The 20,669-nt window shown below is 31.9% G+C and overlaps 1 protein-coding gene and 1 long non-coding RNA gene across 2 annotated transcripts; one reads left to right on the top strand and one right to left on the bottom strand.

Moving 5' to 3' along the window:
- LOC128041647 (uncharacterized) lies at nucleotides 1–1,223 on the top strand. The gene is made up of 3 exons (XR_008196566.1): nucleotides 1–572; nucleotides 667–750; nucleotides 833–1,223. It is a non-coding gene; the product is annotated as an uncharacterized LOC128041647 (long non-coding RNA).
- A 3,571-nt stretch (nucleotides 1,224–4,794) lies between these two features.
- Nucleotides 4,795–8,380, bottom strand: LOC105774130 (protein CHUP1, chloroplastic). Its single transcript, XM_012596498.2, has 6 exons — nucleotides 6,894–8,380; nucleotides 6,554–6,685; nucleotides 6,292–6,473; nucleotides 6,104–6,215; nucleotides 5,159–5,293; nucleotides 4,795–5,074 (listed from the first exon to the last, which is right to left on the bottom strand). Exons 1-6 carry the CDS (start codon nucleotides 8,121–8,123, stop codon nucleotides 4,949–4,951), a joined length of 1,917 nt encoding a protein of 638 aa, XP_012451952.1. The 5' UTR covers nucleotides 8,124–8,380; the 3' UTR covers nucleotides 4,795–4,948.
- Between the last annotated feature and the right edge of the window lie 12,289 nt (nucleotides 8,381–20,669).

The following is a 20,669-nucleotide window of genomic DNA, read 5'->3' as shown; positions in this document are numbered from 1 at the left end:
CCAAGAATTAAATGCTTTTTCTCTGCTACCTTTTATTGCAGAAACTCTTCACTTCTTCAGTCCGGAGGTTTTGGCTGGAGTTTTTCCAGTGCGTGACGAACCATTTCTGGGATTCCCCCCATCAGGTAAAAGCTTTCTCTTCTCTTTAGGGCCTCCGTTGAATAGCATGAGCGTAGATATTTTTTGCTTTAGGGACAAAAATAAACTCAATCTCCTAGAATCATTTTTTTTGGTTTTGAATATCACTGATGATTGCTCCAATGACCGATTTATCAGTGTTAGACCTTTGACATTTCTTGATGACAGTTTTCGAGTCTCCCACAACTCCTATTTTGTTGACTCCCATACTAATCCCTAGTTTTACTGCCTGTAATCCTGCATATGCCTCTTCCGTGAATGGATTTGCTATCTCGGAGTGAATAACTGCTTGTGTTGCAAGGATTTCCTCTTCCTCGTTCCATACAATTGGACTCGAAGCCGATCTAAACGATTGACGGTCGAAGGCTGCGTCAAAATGAACTGTGGCCCTTCCCCTTTTGAATACCTGTTGAATATTGCCAGTAGAATGAATAGTAAGTTTTCTCTTTTATTGCTTCTAGTTCTGCAATATAGTTCCAGATTTTTCTTGCAATTTCAGTTCCTGACATGTGTCTTCTTTCATATAAGAGTTGGTTTCTGCTGAACCAGATAAACCAGAGTCTACAGAAGAAGAGTCAGAGTTGCTCATTAGTCCCTTGAGCAAAGACCCAAGTAAGCCATTCCCACATATTCCAATTATTTTGATTCAGTATCCATGTAAGATTTAACTGATTCCAAACCTCAATCGATGTAGGACACTGTTGAAAAATATGGCAGCTATTTTCTTCTTCACGGCAGCATCTGGGACATTGAGCATCCACCACGACTCGCTTTAGTTTGAGATTGACAAAGGATGGGATGAAATTCCATGATATCCTCCATACTGTCATTTGAATCTTTGAAGGGATATGTAATTTCCATAGTTTTCTATAGAAATTTTTAATTTCGTTATGGAAAATTAAATCATTAGAATCCAAACTAGGCTCGTGTAATAGTTTATAGGCACTACTAACGGAGAACTCCCCTGTCGGCTCCCCTCTCCATACTTGAAAATCTTCGTGTGCTATCTCCGCTAGTGGGATCTGTAATATTTTCTCCGCTACATCCGATCAGAAGGTACCTCTTACTAACTCTGTTTTCCAGCTCCTATTAGTTGACTCAATTAAATCCGAAACTAACTTAATGTTTTCATTATCTTCTTGATTTGGTACTCTATCCGCTTCATTTCCTGATATCCACAAATCATCCTAAATGGATATTTGATCACCTCTCCCCACCCTCCAGCATAGTCCTTTTTCAAGAAGCCCTTTCGTAGCCCAGACACTTTTTCAGGTAAGCGAAGGTAAATTTCCCAACTGAGCCTTGTAGAAATCCGAATTAGGAAAATATTTTGCTTTCAAAATGTGGGCCAATAATGAATTTGGATAATTAATAAGACGCCATCCCTGCTTTGCTAGTAACGCAACATTAAACTTCGCAAACTTATGAAAACCAAGGCCAACATCTTCTTTTAATAAGTATAGATCTTTCCCAGCGCACCAATAAATACTTTTTGTATTACAGCTCTTTTGCCACCAAAATTTAGCTACTCTTCCCTCCAATTCAGTACAAAGAGTCTTAGGAAGTAGAAAACAAGCCATAGAGTAAGTTGGGATAGCTTGGAGTATAGCTTTAATAAAAACTTCATTTTCTCATTAGGAGAGATACCTTATACTCTAGTTGTCAATTCTTTGCTTGAATCTGTCCTTCAAATTTTGAAAAGATGATCTCTTCCTTTTTCCCACCATACTAGGAAGCCCTAGATATCGTTCTAAATCATTTGCTCTTCTAACTTCAAGCATCTGTGAAACTACACCCCTTTCACCCTCTTGTGTATTTATACTGAAGAAAATAGTCAATTTTTCATAATTAACACATTGTCCTGAGCTCGACTCATATTCTTGTAGTATCTGTTTTAATGATTGTGCTCCCCTTTCAATAGCTTCTGCAAATAAAATGCAATCATCTGCAAAGAGTAAATGAGATACAGCTGGCCCTCTCCGACTTGCTTTAACTCCTTTAAGAATGTTTCCTGCTCTTGTTAGCCTCATTAGACTCGAGAGTCCTTCTCCACAAAATAGAAATAAAAACGGGCTTAAAGGATCCCCTTGCCTAAGACCTCTAGATGGAAGGAAAGTTTGTCCAATGTTTCTATTGAAAATCACAGAGTATGAAACTGAAGAGACACATTTCAATAATAAATCTACCCATCCTGTATCAAAACCCATTTTTTTCATTACCCCTTTCACAAAATCCCATTCAACCTTATCATATGCCTTACTCATGTCCAGTTTGACAGCCATGAATCTTTTTTTCCCTATCCTCTTGTGTTTTAAAGTGTGTAGAATTTCATAGGCTAGTAGCACATTATCAAAAATCAGCCTTCCCGGAACAAAAGCACTTTGTGCTAAATCAATACATTTATGAATCACTACCCGAAGTCTATTAGTAATGACTTTAGCTATCAGTTTATAAATCACATTACATAAGCTAATTGGTCTAAATTGAGTAATGTTGGAGGGATTCGAGGTTTTGGGGATTAACACAATATTTGTTTTGTTAATTGAACGTAATTCCATACCTTCATTTAATCTTTGAAGGCAAAAGTTAGAGACATCATCTCCAATAATCGACCAACATTTTTGATAAAATAAGGTTGGAAAACCATCATCTCCTGGTGCTTTTGTAGGTCCCATTTCTGAAAGAGCTTCCAGTATCTCCTCCTTAGTATATCTTGCCTTCAATTTATTATTGTCTTCCTCAGAAACGCACCTTTCAATTCTTGAAAAATTCTCTCATAACTGTTTTGCCTTCCCTTTGAAAATAACTTCATAAAATACAATCTGGCAATTTCCTCCATCTCCTTACACTCATCTGTCTCCCTGCCATCTTCAAACTGCATCCTATGGATTTGATTCTGTTTCCTTCTTTATGTTGCTTGTTTGTGAAAGAAAGCTGTATTTCTGTCTCCAAGTTTCAACCAATTTATTCGGGCCCTCTGTTTCCAATAGCTTTCATCCTTTTCAATCTCAAAATTCAGATGGATTTTTGTGTCAATAATCTCTGCCAAATTCTCATCACTTCTGTCAGATTCTAGTAAAGTTGCTAACTTTGAAGTTAAAACCTCTGTTTTCATCTTTTTACTCTGTCGGATCTGATTTACCCACCTTTCTAAACCTCTTTTTAAATTTTCTAGCTTGTTCACAAATTCTCCTGTGGAATTTTCCCAAATACGTTTAGTTTCATCAAAAAATGTTTCCTCTAGAACCCACCACGCTTCAAACTTGAAATTTTTTTATCGGCCTTCTAACTCTGTAATCTGTATCAATAAGAAGTGGACAATGATCTGAAAATGAATGTGGGAGGTGCTGAATTAAAGAATTTGGGAATAAAGAGCTCCATTGTTTCGTAGCTACTCCCCTATCCAATCTTTCCTGTATATTTGTTTCTGGCAAATTTCCTTTCTCCCAAGTGAACCAATTACCTGAATAACCCATATCCACCAGACTGCAATCTTCTAACACCTTGCGAAAAGCTTTCATCCTTCTTTCCTCTCTAGGTAATCCACCTTTCTTCTCAAAACTATATAAGATTTCATTAAAATCCCCACAAACCAGCCATGGGTATTCTCCATGATTTCGTAATTGTTTCACAGACTCCATGATTCGTCCCTATCATGTGAGTATCATGTGAGTAAGGAGAACCATAAAAGCCTGTAAATCTCTACTTCTTGTCATCTCCTCCTTCCTCAATAATCACATCAATATGATGATTTGAGAAGCTTTGTAGCATTATACTAACATTCCCTCGCCATGCTAGGCTTAGTCCAACTCTAGAACCAATCAAATCAACATCAATTCCAAACTGAAAACCACAACTATTGAAATCATATGACATATCAGGGGAGAAAAATGAATTTATTAAGTTATTATAATTTTATGAAAAAATTAAGATTAAAAAATGTTGAACTTATAAAAAGAAAAAAAATTGATAATAAGAATAATTTATTAAAAATTATTTTTAAATAATCTTAGATTTTATAAAATCAAACGTGTAAATCTTAGAATACACCATTTCTCCTGCCAAAATCCCAATAACAAGATCCTACAATTATGGTTGGATAAAAGTGGAATGCCAATTTAGGGAGATTGGGTGGTGGAGCTGCACTTTAATAGAAGAATCATTTTTCATTAATATAATCTCCACCTAACTCAAATTTATGACCCCTAAACCAAAGAAATTGTGTTTAGATTGGTCTTTAAGTTTCAATTATAGCTTTCAAGTTTTACCAAATTACAAGATTCCCCCACGTATTATGATCACATTCACATGCTAAAGGATAGCACAAAGATAAAAATTTGTTGGCACACCAAACATTTCTTAATTTCCTTCAAAAGTAGAGTTGTTGGCAACAGTTAATGATATAGGTCCACCCCACTTTGCGTTAACATCGGCAACTAAGCTATGCTATGCTTAGTAATCCAATTTATAAAGCTGTAAGATTCATATTTTGATTTAAACCATATTTTACGACTAAATTCAATCACTACATTAAGTAAACACCATCACAACAGCTGGGTTTAGATATATCCGACGAAGAACTTAAAGCCTGTTAGGTTTTGGTGTAAATTCCAGTTTCAATGAGGCTGGCAGCATTGCAGATTTTTATGGTGATACTTTGAATAGATTATGCAGTTGAATCAATTGAATTTGTTGATAAACATAGCACCAGGCATTGTATTCACAAACATTGATTTTTTTTTTCTCTTTACAATGAAAACTGGGATTCGGGTTTCGGAGTCTGAAGCTGAGTCTGCTATCAGAGATTAATTTAGCAAGATGTAGACCTGCAAATAGGGTTTTGTTCTTGGTTTTGGCATTGAACATGGCACGAGCTGACTTTGTCTCTCAGCTCCTGGAAAGCCCTCATTGTCTCGACATCGAATCCTCCAGCAAACTGCGACAAATACAGAGTTGTATAAGCAAAAAAGTTAAAAGAGTGTTTTGTCCCAAGTTGTCGAAATTAATGAGAATTATTAACCTGATGTACGCGGAATGCAAATCTAACTCCTTGAACAATCAGCTCCTTTTCCTCAGGCCCGCCCCCAACTGCTTCGAGCTCTGCAGATACTCGTCTCATGTACTTCATCGCTAATTTGACCGACGCTAGCTTGATCTGCAACAATTGATTGGCATTTTAATGAGTTAACAAACACCAAAAGCAGCAAGAACTGGAATTCATCATTAGAAAACACGATAAAAGTACCATTGAGACTTTTATACTAAAAGTCAGATTGTATTTTATCCTTTCTAAAAAAAATGGACAAATTAGTTTTTATAGGTTAAATCAAAGACCAAATAGATCATTTTGTTAAAAATTTCATCTATTTTTACTGTTGAAATCTAATCCTTGTATGTCGAAATAGATCAGATTACTTTTTTATCAAACATAGTATAACTAATTTGGAATAAATGGGGCAAGATAGACAGAATCTCAACATAATAATTAATTTGTGAAAGGACAAACAAGAACGGTCATGTTTGTTTTAGATGATATAAAGAAAGCATTATCAATCTCATCATCAGTGCCTATGTTGTTTTAACCCTTATGAATGTTGGATACAGATCCATATAATGATGAAAATCTTAAAGAAAATTGAGCATGCCCAAAATAGATAGAGAGACCCACACTCAAGAATGAGTCGCATAATACAGTCATAAGATTGAGAATCCTATTCTCTTCGAATTCCACATAAGCAAGAGTGCTTGAATTTAGCATGCAACCGTCATTTTGTCGCCTAGCAAATACTAGTTAAAGTATAATGATACATTTTGCCTTCCCGAGATCCAAAAGCTAAAGATTAGTTAAAAGATAGACCTAAAATCTATAACCAAATTGAATTGACCCATTAATTTAAGAATGAAGATGAGTTTACTCAAATAGATTTGATGCATCATATTCCGAACTTATATATATTTAAATTACCTGGCACACAATTCCAGTTTCAAGCATCCAATCCATAGGAATTTGGAAACCTTTGTATCGGCTTGTCGCAGATTCTCTCATTCGGGAGAGATTGTAAACGCCATGCTCTAACCTGCACCCATTAACAACTGAATCAGAACAAATTCATTAAAAAAATAAATGCAACAAAAAGCATAAGGATTATATACTTTTCAAGTAAAGCCTGCATCTTCTTGAGAGCCGGGGCACAAGGTTGGCGGGGATCATCACGAAACAATGAAGCCTCGGATTCTAGTTTCTTGAGATCACAATACCCAAAGGCCGCCTCCCGCAATGCATCCGCCTTCTGTTCCGGCCATTCAAAATGCTTTAGCACCGCTCTTTCATCCACCTAATATCAACAACAAAACACACTCATCACCTATGATTCAAATTTGAATGCTTAGTAGAGAAAATATAGCATAAATGTACCAAGTAAGAGAGCTCGTCGTCCAGCCATTTAACAAAAGGCACGACATCCTCAATATCTCTAAATGCGGCATTCTCAACTTCTTTGATCAAAAACCGTATGAAGTCTCCTTGTGTTTCCACATCTGTCTTTATCTGTTACCACAAAATTATAATTATCACTAAATCAAACTGATTTTAAACGGCTAAGGATATGTACGTGATTATTTGAAATTCAAAAATTACACCCAATCGGATCTGTCTTATCTAAAACAAATAAATCAAGAGAGAGCAATTGACGACTAGTCACCTGTCACAGTGGCATTATCGTAAATAAATACTAAAAAAAATACTCGAAACTCACCGCCAGCAAATGAGTTGACCGATTCTCAATCTCCCCTATCATATCCCTTGAATTGGCTGTTGCCGGTAAAACCTCCGGCACGCTACAGCCACCCGCCTCTCTTTTTGATTCCCTGCGCATAAGCGAGTGATAAAACTCCACAACCTCCGGAACTCTCCTCACTTTTGCTGCAATTGTCCTCATCCCCTTCTGAGGCGGCGGTGGAGGTGGCGGCGCAATAGCTTTTATAGGCGGTGGAGGTGGTGGAGGAGGTGCAACTTGCTTCACTGCCGCCTGAGGAGGCGGCGGAGGTGGTGGTGGTGGTGGTGGTGGTGGAGAAGTTTGTTTCTCTGTGGAATCAGAGGAGCTATTGGATGACGTGGATGAAGATGACGACGACGACGAAGGTCTCGGCGGTGGTTTTGGAACTCTAGGAACACGAGATCTGATGTTAACACTAGTAGACTCAACGAGTTCCTCCGACTTACTCCTCGAGTGTCTGGGTCTCTCATTTTCGATTTCCTCTCTTTTAAACTCCGAGCTCTCAACTTTCTCATTACTGAAAGCACTAAAAACAATGGCGTTCGTACATTTATTATTACTATTATTTCTCTTAAAATTCTTTATCAGATTGGACTTCACACTAACTTCCACAAACCCTTGAAACTGCTGCGAAGAGGAAATCAATTCGTCGGTTCCCGCCGTAATCTCCGCCTTACTATTACGACCAGAAGAGGAAGACGACACCGTTTCCTTCAGCTCCGCTATCTCTTCTTCCATTTCTCTCACTTTCTTCTCCTTCTCCTCCCTTTCGTCTTCAATCTTTCCCTTCATCTCCTCTACCTCTGTTTTCAACATCGCGTTTTTGTTTCTCAAGCCCTCAATCTCTTCCAAAGCTCGTCCCAACTCTGCATTTTTAACGACGATCTCATTTTCCAGCACGGGCACAATGGCCACTGATTCTTTTAAAAGCTTGTGCTCTAGAAGCTCTGTTCTGAGCCTGGACTCTCGTTCCCTCAACTCTTCCACCAATCGGAGAAGCTCAGTGACATCAGGTGGACGAGGCTGGACTTGAGCCGAGGATCGAGGGAAATAAACACCAAATGAACGTGAGAAAACAGCTTTTGCGGAAGTAGTGTTTTTGTTCCCTGAGCTGGGGGATGGCGATGGCGGTTTTGATGGAGTATCATGCTTTGAGTTCGCAGATGATTTTTGAAACCCCATTGCCAATCTTACCTTACCAGCCACCATTGATAAGGTGTGTTTTTGCTTTCTCTTACTCGTTTTCTATGGTTTAGGGTTGGATTGATTTTATAAATTGTGATCTGTAAGAAAGTGAAGGACACCCAACAAATGTCCTTGTCAGCTTGGTTTTTCAGACAGTGAAGTCTGGGAATTTGTGGAAATTTGAGTAATTGAAAACAGGGGGAAAAAAGGAACGTTAAATCGGGGGAGACGAGAGTTGAGAGTATAAGAGAGGGAAACTACTCTAAATTAAAGAACAAGAAAAAGAAAAGGAAAAAATTAAAAATGTACGAATATGGAGGAACGGTCTTCTTTTCTTGGTTCCATTTTGAAAAAGGAAAAAAAACAAGATCATCATTCATTTTCTAAATGAAAACTATTATTCTAATATTTTTATTTTTTTGTTTAATTATTATTTTATATATCATTTTAAATATAATTTAATTCGGAGCATTATTATTGCATGGATTTAAACTTTACTAATAAAAATATTATTTTAATTAATGTTATTTTATAATGGTAAAAAAAACTCTTTATAAGAATTTTTGTTTTTTTGAATTATAAGAGGAGGACAAAGCCTTAAGCAAGGTAACTAACGCGACTCGAACTCAAGCCACACTTGTGGCAATAAACACTCTGATCAACAGGTCAACACGCATGATTCACTCTTTATAAGCTTTTAAGACGTTACATATGTAACATCCCAAAGCATTTCACATGTAGTTTTTATACGATATTGTTGTTCTACCCTTATGCTATGGCAATTCCATGGTGTCAAGCTTATGCTACAAAGGTGTTTGATGGGAGAGGTTAAGGGTCCGTTTGTTTGACTGAAAATGGTTTTTGAAAAATAATTTATGGAAAATAATTTACTTTTCTAGAAAAATTAATATTTTTTTGTATTTGGATAAATTTGTGTAAAATATTTTTTGTTGTTTAGCAGATTTTCTAAAAATATTTCATAAAAGCTATTTTAAATGAAACAAGCATACATTTGAGAATTTATTATCTTTTCATTGTTTAATTGATTTTATTTTATATCTATTAAATTTATATTTTATATAATTTTTCATATATTTCAATGATTTATTTATAAATAAGTCAAATTAAATATATAATAATACTCAATTATTAAGCTAGAATATTAATAAATATAAATTAAAACAATCAAAGTGAATAGATGATTCTTAATTGTGTTATAAAAAAAACAAAGATTGAATAATAATAAATTAGCTTCTAAACCACAATTAGTACTACAAGTTAATAATATTATCCAAGTACATAATTAGTAGTACATCACATGATGACTACATGACTGTCCAAGTAACGGTGAATTGTCTCAATTAATCTATAGTATCTTGATCTCATAACTCGAAACCTTATATTATGACCAATTATATGTAAAAATATAACTCATGGCTTCATAATTATTCACAGATTTAGTTTATTGTAACAAATTGTTCATACTAAGAATGTTGCACAAATTAAAAAAAGCAATCGACCTCATCCTTATCTCATCAATACAATGTTGGTCACCTCTATATAAAATACTATTAATATAATTTTCTCTTTCATAATCTTGATTCACAAGGGGGCGAGAAGCGATTTCCTTCCTAGTTTTTAATTTTTTAATCCAAAGAGCCTTAAAAATTAAAAGTGAAGCCACAACCCCAACAATTGCATTATGATCTTGATTACGGTCCATCTACACAAAATAGTGCCACAAAAATATTTGGTCATTACAAAAAATAATTTCAAGTGGTGTTTGAGCTCAAGAACTAACAAAGCCAACATCAACAATAAACAAAACAAATCAAAAAGATTTTTGAGTTTTGCAACAAGTTAAAACTTTAGAAAAACATAAGTGAGAAACTAAAAACAAACATTCAATTGAAAAGAATGATAGCAAAACATTCAACTAACAAAAATAATCATAAAACAGTAAAAGAATTAAGCAACAGAAATGAAAACTTAGGAACAACCGATAACTAACACAGATATGTTTATAACATTGATAAGATGTCATCTTACTATGTGCGAGATACCTCAAAAGCAGTATTATCGTCAGAGTGATCTAATTTCATGCTAATGGGTAACCATAAATCTCTAAACTGATATTTATATTATTTACCGTGATGTGAAGTTCTCATAGTTATCATTAATTGATTGAGCCTTAGACAATTTAGATTTTTTTTTGCTATAACAGTACAACATAATGCGTTGTTATTATATGATGCCCTTTTCTTGAGAGAAATTGTTCCTTAAACCCTAGTGTAGTCAGAAAACTACGAAAAAATCAACCATAAACTTCGATTGTTTTTGAGCCAAAACTATTTTTTTGTTACTTGTATATGCTGACAAATGAGATGGGTAAAAAGCTGAACATATTACTAGCAAAACCATAGACTTAGGAAAGCCTAAGATCTATTGATTTTTAAACTTGAAATATTAAAGGATAAACATGAGGATTCCCAAGCCAGCAAACAACCTCAAATGCAAATTCTTTTCCTCTACCCAAAAAAAGAAAACTCCAAATAGATTCATAGAAGACAACTAATTTAGAAATGAATCAAATGATGCAAATGTCAAACATAAGAGAGATGGCCTGTCTTGGATGGGGGAATCCTTTGAATCAAAGGGGTTACAAGCAACGATGAAACTGCAAGCCATGGATTTGGGATAAATTATTTTTTAACATGTTTTCTTGTCGTTCTTCCTAATTGTTGCTTTTCTTTTTTCCTTCTGCTACTTGAGAAACAACTTTTACAACGATAATTGTGACCAATTGGCTGAGAGTAAATTTTGCTTCACATATTTTTTCAGCCAAGTTTCATTAGAACTTACAACAATTATTTTATTCTTCCACCTTGAATCTATATATGAAACTCGAATCCTTACATAATTTTCAAAACTAGCACTAAGATTCTCAAACATTAATTTTTTTTATATATACTTACAATCTTTGAATCTTGATAAAGATGAATTTCTTTAACCTTGTTGAGTATAATTTCATGATTATTCCAAGTTGTCAAGTTTATAGAATGTAATTCATTTAAGAATTTTCTTATAATGATATGAATTTATAAACCGGTATATCTCATTATACTCATTTTGACATCTCATTGTAAAGTGGTTATGTCATAACTAAGCTTATGAAAATAAAAGGTTCATGATCTAGCTCTCTAGAATATAAAACTAAGCATATTCTTTTATAATACATGGAAATGAGTAATATTTGAAATATGTTTATTATATGCATAAAACTATTGGGTAAGTCCAAAAGAATTAGCAACCTTTTAGCACATAATTTGAGGAAATATGCTAGTGAACAATTAGAAACAACCCAAAAATTAATTCATATTAATAAGAGAAAAGTGAAACTTTGAATAGCAAAGTTTATCCCATCAAAGAGCCAGTTCCAAAATCCATAAGCTTACATACAGGAAACTAAAAAGTTAAATCAAACCATATAAAATTTCTCATTTCCTTATTATCCCAATTTGATCATTCCATAAGCTTAGGGTTTTATAAAATCTAAAAGCTAAAACAAAAAGGAACGACCTTTTTTTATTCTAACCCTCTAAACCATACTAAAAACTAAAACTTGAAACAACCCAAATTAGAGACCGTAAACAAAAACCAAAACAACGAATCAAAAAGGGATTTTTGATCAAACATGGACCCAATATAAAAAATATATATTGCAGATTAGAGGTGAAGCAAAAATAACCTGTAAAATAAACAAGAGAAGAGAGTGAGTTGCTGAGGAGTGAAACCAGTAAAAGACCAGCAAGAAAATCAAAAACAGAAAAATGTTTTCTCCCTCAATGTCTTGTCGAACCAACGTGTTTTTGGATGATGAGATGCTAAATCATGACACAGGCAAAGGTATGTTCGATGCAAAGATGAATCTTGGGTCAAGGTCATAACTAAAGGGGAAAGGGAAGAGGGTTTAGCAAAGTGTTGAGATGTGAAGAAGAGAAAGATTAGAAAATGTCTCTAAAAAAGGGCACCATTTTCCCGTGTTTTGGAGAATGTTTTACAGTGGGAATTTATTTTCCACCAAATAAATATCGAAAAAGTTTGAAAATATTTTTCGTAAAAGTTTTTACAAGTAAACAAACGTTCCCAAAAACATTATTGAAAGAATTATCGTTTCAAGTTCACTCTAATTTAATGGTTTTAACTTTTCAAATTTACCATTTTTAGGGTAGTCACATCTAACCCACTTCTAGCTCATGTCCTAAACTTGAACTTAACAAAAAGTCAATTACATATTCCTTCATAAAGAGTCAATTACTATCAAATAGTAATCCAGTCATCCATCACAAAGACGAACGACCTGTGACCATGTTTACTTTTCATCAACAATGTAATGCCAACAAGAAGATATCATTTACCCACATCTTAGGCTATGAATTCCCTTGTTGTGAATGACGCTACATAAAGTAGAAGTTGTACACCCAATGCACCAACTTTTGATTCATTATTTATTCAAACTCAGGCTTTTACTTACATCAAAGTGTATGAGTCATGCGTACCTAGTCTGCCATCCACTTAGGATTCAGGTATGTCACACTATGAGCGTCACAAGTGAATAAATCCATAAATGTATTTAGAATCTAATCTTCTTGGGTCCTATCCAATATACTATCAGTCCAATCAGTTACATCTATGTTTCTATCTTTTGGGAGTCATCCGCTTCGATGCCTAAGACAAAACATCTCTCTAATTAGACTTAATAGATGACATATTAGTTTTTCAATTGGTTTGTTCATTTCCTATTAGATTAAGGACATGTTTAGGTTCATCTACTAATACAAGTTTTCTTTTCATATTACGATCCAACCACATAATACCGCTTATATTAGTTAAACATTAAACAACTAGTGAACAACATTTGCTTCCATTTTGCTTTGCGTGCAAAAATCGTTTGAGGACAATATACAAAGTATTAATATAATTCATGAATAATTTATTAACCAATTTGTTCAAAAAATTACAAGTTTACAAATGAATATACTACACTTAGGGCACCAGATCCAACATACCATGTGTTTGATAAAATGCTTCTTTGAAAGTTAGGTTTAATTATGTGCTAAATTGGTTGATGGATGGTTGATTAATTAATCGTTTGTTTAGGTTAATGTTTATTCTTAATTGATTGATTTTTCAATTAAATCAAAATGCCTAATATGCTAGACTTAACGACTCTAGTGGAAAATCTTAATAAATGAGACAGAAAGGAGAGTTTATTCGATATAATTATACTGAATAGTGAGACCAAGAGGAGATCTATATGCCTAGGTGAGACCAAGAGGAGAACCTAAGTGATATCTTTAGTTTAGGATGAGACCGAGAAGCAAATCTTAGCTAAAAGTGCCAACCAATATAACTGGTATAAGTTTATTAGCTTAGTTAAATATTAACGAATCAATTGACCATTGTTTTATCATTTTAATTGTCTAAAGTGATATGGAAGAAAATTAGATTATTTTTTTTCAATTTATTATATAAATTTAGTTTATAAAAAAATATTTTGGAATTTTCACTAAAAATTTCTGACTCGATTAGATTAGTCATTGCTTAACTTGTAATTAACTTGATAAACACATTTACCAATTTCGTAATCCCTTAGGTTCAATCCTTGGAATACTTGGGTGTTCCATTGTAACACTACAAATATTACAATTGATATATCACTCTTGTAGTAAAGCCACTAGGTATTTAAGCATAATAGTGTTTATTCATAGCCTTAGTGCACACATGTCGAGGGGCAATCAAATTTGGCTCCATTGTTGGGGATTGTACCGGTGTAAATATGTTGTTAAGTTGGTTATTTCAAAAGAGCAATATTACTCGAAAGATGAATGGATTAGATAGTGTCTTTCTCTTCATTTTTTTTTTTGGTTTTATTTGTTTACCTTGTTAAGAACTCCATTTAATCATGTTTAGTAATAATGGTTATAGGCGGCCGAAAGACCAATACAGATAAAATGAGAGGTTGAGTTAAACGAATAGAGATTTGATGAGCCATTGGGGTTATGATTACAATTATGGAAGGCAAGAATATTCATACAAGCATCCTTATGGTTTGTATGGATATGCAACTGAGATGGGTAGCTACAATCAAGGGCGGTCGAATAATTATCTGACATATGATTCATATTCTCCATATTAATGAACCGAAAGCTGGTGGTGCATTAGGTATACGACTTCTGCAATACATAGTGTCATTTATAATAATGGAATTCACAGCCTGGGACATGGGTAAATGATATATCTTCTCATTGGCATTACATGGATAATGAAAAGTAAACTTGGTCACCGGTCGTTCGTCTTTATGATGAATGACTTGATTACTATTTAATAGTAATTGACTTTTCATGAAGGAAGATGTAATGGTTACCATAAGATAAAGTAGGATCGTATTGGAGAGTGGAGATTAAGGATATCCTATGATGGTAACACACTTATGATAAGGTCATTGGACGAGCACTGATTGAGTTGCTTTCGTAATGGTATATCGTTGGGGAGCGCTCAGTCATGATACTATAGTGGAATGATTTCGTGACTAAATGAGTTTATAATTAATAAGCGAAAAGCTGAAACTTAATTATGAATCATTTGAGCTTCAATCGCATATATCTAATCGATCCCTCTGCTAGCTCATTAAAACCATAAATGAATTACATGTTGAATCAAATGAACATAAATGAGTAGGAATGGTAAAAATGGAGAAATGACAAATCATTTGAAAATGATTATGGTTTTCAATTGGAGAAATGGAAACACTTGGAAATAATTATGGTTTTCTCCAAAATGAAAATGAAAATGGAGAAATGGAATCATTTGGAAATGAATGTGGTTCTCTCCAAAATGACAAAAAAATGACCTAAAAATCAATTTATAATTTTCAAATTAAATGAAGTTTGAAAATAGAAATAAATCATTTGGTCATAGTGAACCCTTGAATAAAGAAAAATTAAATATATTTTATCATAGATTCTTTTATGGTAAAGTTGTCATGATTTTAACAGAATTAGAATTTGGTTGAGAAGATTATTTAATTAGAAATATGTTGAGAAATTTATTTTTAGAAATAGAAAAAGAAATATCGAGTTAGATCAAATTATAAAGTATTGGATGAAAAGCCCGAAAAGTACTTATAATTGGACTCGATATGGGAGAGAGGCCTTAAAGCCCCTCATGTTAAAAGGGGTGGACGACAAACCCTAGTAATATTAACTAGGGTTGTCGCCACCTATACTTCTAGTTAAACTAGGAGTTTGATTTTTAGTTGAAATAAACTTCTACAATTCAACAAGGGTTCTACCTCTTCTCCCTTTAAATAGATGGCACCTGTAGGGCTATTTACAGAACTTGAAGATATTGTTACTCTGCCGAAAAATAGAAAGAAATAATTCTCAACTATTGAATCTATTTTTCAGATTAACAATTTCTGTCGGTTTCTATTTAAGAAGAGAATTTTTGTTTTCACACTAAAGAAAAGATAACTATTTCTAATTTTGTGTTTTGATTTGAATCGTTGGAGCCCACACTCGAAGCAGTTCGTGGTACGAGAATAGTGGAGAAGATCATTTGGTTGAAAGCTGGGAACGACAAGGATCCACCTATCCGAAAACATATGTGCAATTCAATCTAGGGTTTATTGCTATAAATATAACAAATCAGGTCGGTTTTCAAAATTTTTATTTTTCAGTATGCAAGAAAACCGTTTTTGAGCCGAATTTGTTCCAACAGTCTTTCCGTATTAGGATCCAACTATGTAGTATTGCGTAGTATTAGTTAAACATTAGATACTTAGTGAGCCAATATTTACTTCCATTTTGCTTTGTATGCAAAAACCGTTAAGGACAATATACAAATAATATTAATGTAATTAATAGATATTTAATGAAACCAATTTGTTTGAAAAATATAAGTATACATAGACAAAAATACTACACTCAGGACACTATATCCAACAATCTCCCGCTTTTCCTAGTAAAGTAGATGAGTCATATTTTGCATTCTCATGCCTTTTACATGTTTCTCAAAACTCTTAGCTACCAAAGCCTTGGTAAACAAATCTATAGGGTTTGCCTTCAAATGCAATTTTGACTAAATCCACTATTCCATCAAATTACTACCGTTTCCCTTACGATACTTTCTATCAATGTGTTTTGTCCTCATATGATTTTTTTTGTGTGTGTTTGTGTTTAGCTATTTTGGCACTATTACAATGTCATAGCTTTTTACATACCACATATGCGTTACATGTGATTTTACAGGCTTAATATTTAATCAAATTTTAATTGTAGTAATGTAACGTAAAATAATATTTCTTATTTGAATTATTAAATATAATTAAAATTATTAACTTATCAATTCAAATATTATAACAAAAATTCAAATCATAATTAAAACATTTTTAACATATTCAACGTAGAATATAATTTAACTTTATTTAATTAATGCTAAGTGACATTATTCAAAATTGTAGTTGATTAACATAATTAACTCTAATATATTAATTAAATAATAATTAAGATGCTCAAGATTCTATCCAAGTAATAATTCTATTTTACATACATAAAATTAGCGCACCTTTTTTTTCTATATTTTATGCTTATAGTTCTATTCAAGTAATTACTATATTTTAAAATCAATACAACATTTTTAACTAATAATTTTAAATTAAATTGTAATAATATTAAATTAGTAATAATTATCACAAATTTTATTAAATATAAATATTTTTAAATATATAATTATCAAAATTTTATTTTATTTTAAAATATAAATTTAATAATATAATGAAAAATAAAAAGATTTGGTTTATACATATATATATATTATATGTAATAAAGCCTCATCCACTAACAAGATACAAAATGAATTTTATTTTGACTATGTTCTACACATAAGTTAAATCGTGCTTGACACATAATTACAAGTGTAAATATTCATTTATTTTATATTTGGGAAAGGAAGTGACATATTGATTAACTATATATATATATATATATATATTTGAAAGAATTAATTCATTAACTATATTTAGGTAAACAAGTTATGGGTTGGATTAATTGCTGTTATTGAACTTGTTTAGTGCAAGACATGATGTGTTTACACAATATCACATTATTATTATTTTATAATAAGAGGATATTACATTGTAAGATTTTGTTATTTTATTAATAAAATATAAAATTATTTAAAAACATATTTTATCAAATTATTTTATTGTAAAACTTATTTATTTTTTAACATAGTGAAGAAGTTGAAACAATTTTCCACGTTATTAGCATGCAAATCCATTTTCACCATCCATGAGTTCTAAAGTTTAAAATAAAATTAACAAAGAGCATAAGTTCTCCAAAATGCACTTAATTTCTTTTAAAATTACTTATAAATTAAAAATTGTACGTATTCTTAATTCAAATATGAAATTATATCTATTAAAAGGCGAAATCTTGGTAAAGTTTTTGCATTTAAAGTTGGTACAATTCAAAGATATAAATATTAATATAACCAAAGTCGATCAAAATAAATAAATCTTATTCAATTCAACTAACCTAGTTGTTTAATTTTATTTAGTTTAGAAATGGTTAAATTATCACAAATGATGCGAAAAAAATGGAGAATAAGGGTAGAAGTAACATGAAGGACTCTCTATAAGGAGTAGGGTTGTATTTTGTTCTCTCTACTAAAAATTGGGAAAATTAGTCTCTATACGTTAGATTAAAGAGAAAATTGATCATTCTGTTAAACGTTTTATCTATTTCCACTTTTAAAAATTGGTCAATATATGTCAATATGAGATACACATAGAACACCACATGTTACTATCTGATTATTTCGTCAGTCAGTCTGTTTTTAACAATATAAATGAATGATATTTTTAACATAAGTGACTAATTTTCTCTCTAATTTAATGTACAGGACTAATTTGCTTTTTTTTTAGTAGAGAGACAAAATGTAATCAGACTCTAATACAAAAACCTCTATGGTACTTTTATAGGAAGATAAGTTGTATGGAGCAAAACTATAAAAAATAAAATTGTAAATTTGTTGTAAGTCTTACATATATTACAAAATCCTAACACTATTGAGATATAAGATTACTCGCTCAAAAATAACGTTCAAAATCTAAATAAAACAGATACTTGAATCTTACCATACCAAAGACATATTAAGATTAGTTAATTACACTAAACATCTTTAAATTATGGTTTTCATTATAAATTAGTCTTAGAATTTTAAAATATTTTAATTATATCTCCAAATTATTGAGGTTATATAAGAAAGGCTATTCCATTATTAAAATCATTACTTTAACTGTTTATAGCCACATAAAATCTTATGTAGCATAATTTAAAATAAAATTGTAAAGAAAAGTAGAATGTTACCGCATAACTTTTAAAAATTAAAATTAAAAAAATAAAAAATTTGAAAAAAGAGATGGTGAATGATAAAGCTTTTGTAAAAACTCCAAAAACCGTATAACTTTAACTGTTAAACTAATGATTTCAGGAACGGAAAGACCTTATTAATTTAAGGATGTAATTAGAGTATTTTTAAAGTTTGAGGAGTAATTTAAAAGATGTTTAGAGTTAGTTAAAACATTCCATGTTTTGTGACATGGGGGATGAGAAAATGTAAAAATGAAGGTGGCGGCAAAACATTTGTTTGTGGCTTTTTAGGCGCAAAACTTATACATTGGAAATATAAACCCAAAAGAAGTTGGGTTGTTTTAGAAATTGAGAGCAAAAGGAGAGGTTGAATCAAGGCTGGTTTTACTATTCACACAAATTTCGGCTTTAATTTCATCTTTAAACAATGGATGGAGGGAAAATTCAAGGCCCTTATTTTAAAATTATTTCTTATAAAAAATAAAACAATAGTTGCCACTTGGCACCACACAATTACATTAAAATCTATTTTCATTTTTAATAATATACTAAAAGAGTTCTAAAATAATAATCAAATTTTAAATGATATTAGATAATTAATTCTATAGTTCAAAATTAATATCACAGAACCCAATTGATATTCATCCTCATATAAAGTCTTTCATTTTGGAAATATCAAATTCTAGAACAAAGTAATATGGTATTTTTGCAGCATTAAAATATAATATTTAAATACTACATATTTTACAATATTTTGTATAATATTTAGAATACATATTTTTTAAAAATTTAAATAGATTTAATAAATAATAAGTAATGCGTATCGTACAAATAAATTTTTTTTAATCTAATATATATCAATTTTGAAAATAAATAAATAAAGATAATTATTGAATATATTAATAATTTTTGTCCATTTTATCTAGAGGTGCTCATGGGCCGGGCCCAAAAAAATTTTGGCCCGCATCCTAGGCCCGGGCCCGGCCTGAAAAAATTCCTAAGCCTGAGCACGTCCCGGCCTACCACATTTTTTTAATAAACACCAAAATTTTATTTTAAAAATAAAAAATAAAGAAAAAGTATTTTAAAAATATTTTCAAATTTTAAAAAATAAAAAAAATAAATATTTATTATATATTCGGGCCGGGTTGGGCCCGGGCCAACAAAGTGGTGCCCGAGGCCCGGCCCGTTTTCTAAACGGGCCTCTTTTTTTGCCCAAACCAATATTTCGAGCTTATATTTTTATCTAAACCCTCCCATATTTCGGACGGGCCGTCGGGCCGGGCCGGACCGCCCGTCCCATGACTACCTCTAATTTTATCTTACATGGCAATAAAACATTAAAATAAAAACTCACGTGCCAAATTTCTATTGATTCATAACAATTACATTTTTTACACCTAATTTCTACCTTAAAAACACAACAAAACAAAAGAAAAATCTGGAAAACACAACAAAAACCTCAATCGCGGATTGAAAAGGAAGCCAATGACGCATGAGGCGAAGGTCGTGAGTTGTACTTTCATTCCAAATTTGGTTTTTATTAAAGTGAGCAATTTAATTCGAAAAAAATCATTTTATTTTGAATTACAAGTTAAACGAATTAAGTTTTTCAATTTTTTTTGAATAAATTCAAATAAGTAATTTAATTTTCGAGTTCAAATCGAGTTAAATTTTAAAACTTAAATAATTTGAATAATTCAAACAACAAATTGATGTAAATACCTCTTAAGGCTCTAATAATTTTAAAATGTACAAATTGGCCCCATTCTAAAAACTACAAAAAATATGATAAATAAAAAATATAAAATTTTTTGGCCCCTTTTTAGACCTAATTCATGCAATTTTGTAGTAATTTCATCAAAATTACACTTTAATTACAAAATAATTATTTTGCACTCAAATTATTAACATATTGAATTTTTATTTATTTTTATAATAAATTTACACAAATTTTATTTATTTTTGACAATTTTGCACAAAGGGTGAAAATCGGCTCAACAGTCATCTCGAGAGGCTTGAATCGTTGGGGTAATTTTTCTGCATCAAGTGAATCAAGAGTATGGGTAATTAATTTTCCAGCCATAGATGGTCCAAAAATATTTATTGAACATATTTTATAATTAATTTTGAT

This window comes from Gossypium raimondii, chromosome 6 (genome assembly GCF_025698545.1).
Source record: "Gossypium raimondii isolate GPD5lz chromosome 6, ASM2569854v1, whole genome shotgun sequence".
NCBI lineage: Eukaryota > Viridiplantae > Streptophyta > Magnoliopsida > Malvales > Malvaceae > Gossypium > Gossypium raimondii.
The sequence above is the reverse complement of the archived record's forward strand: the minus strand, read 5'-3'. Positions and strand labels throughout refer to the sequence as shown.

Coding starts and splice junctions, on each gene's coding strand:
- LOC105774130 (XM_012596498.2), bottom strand. CDS start 8,123: ATGGTGGCTGGTAAGGTAAGATTGGCAATGGGGTTTCAAAAATCATCT. Junction 6,474..6,553: donor ACGACGAGCTCTCTTACTTG/GTACATTTATGC, acceptor TGTTGATATTAG/GTGGATGAAAGAGCGGTGCT. Junction 5,075..5,158: donor TTGCATTCCGCGTACATCAG/GTTAATAATTCT, acceptor TATTTGTCGCAG/TTTGCTGGAGGATTCGATGT.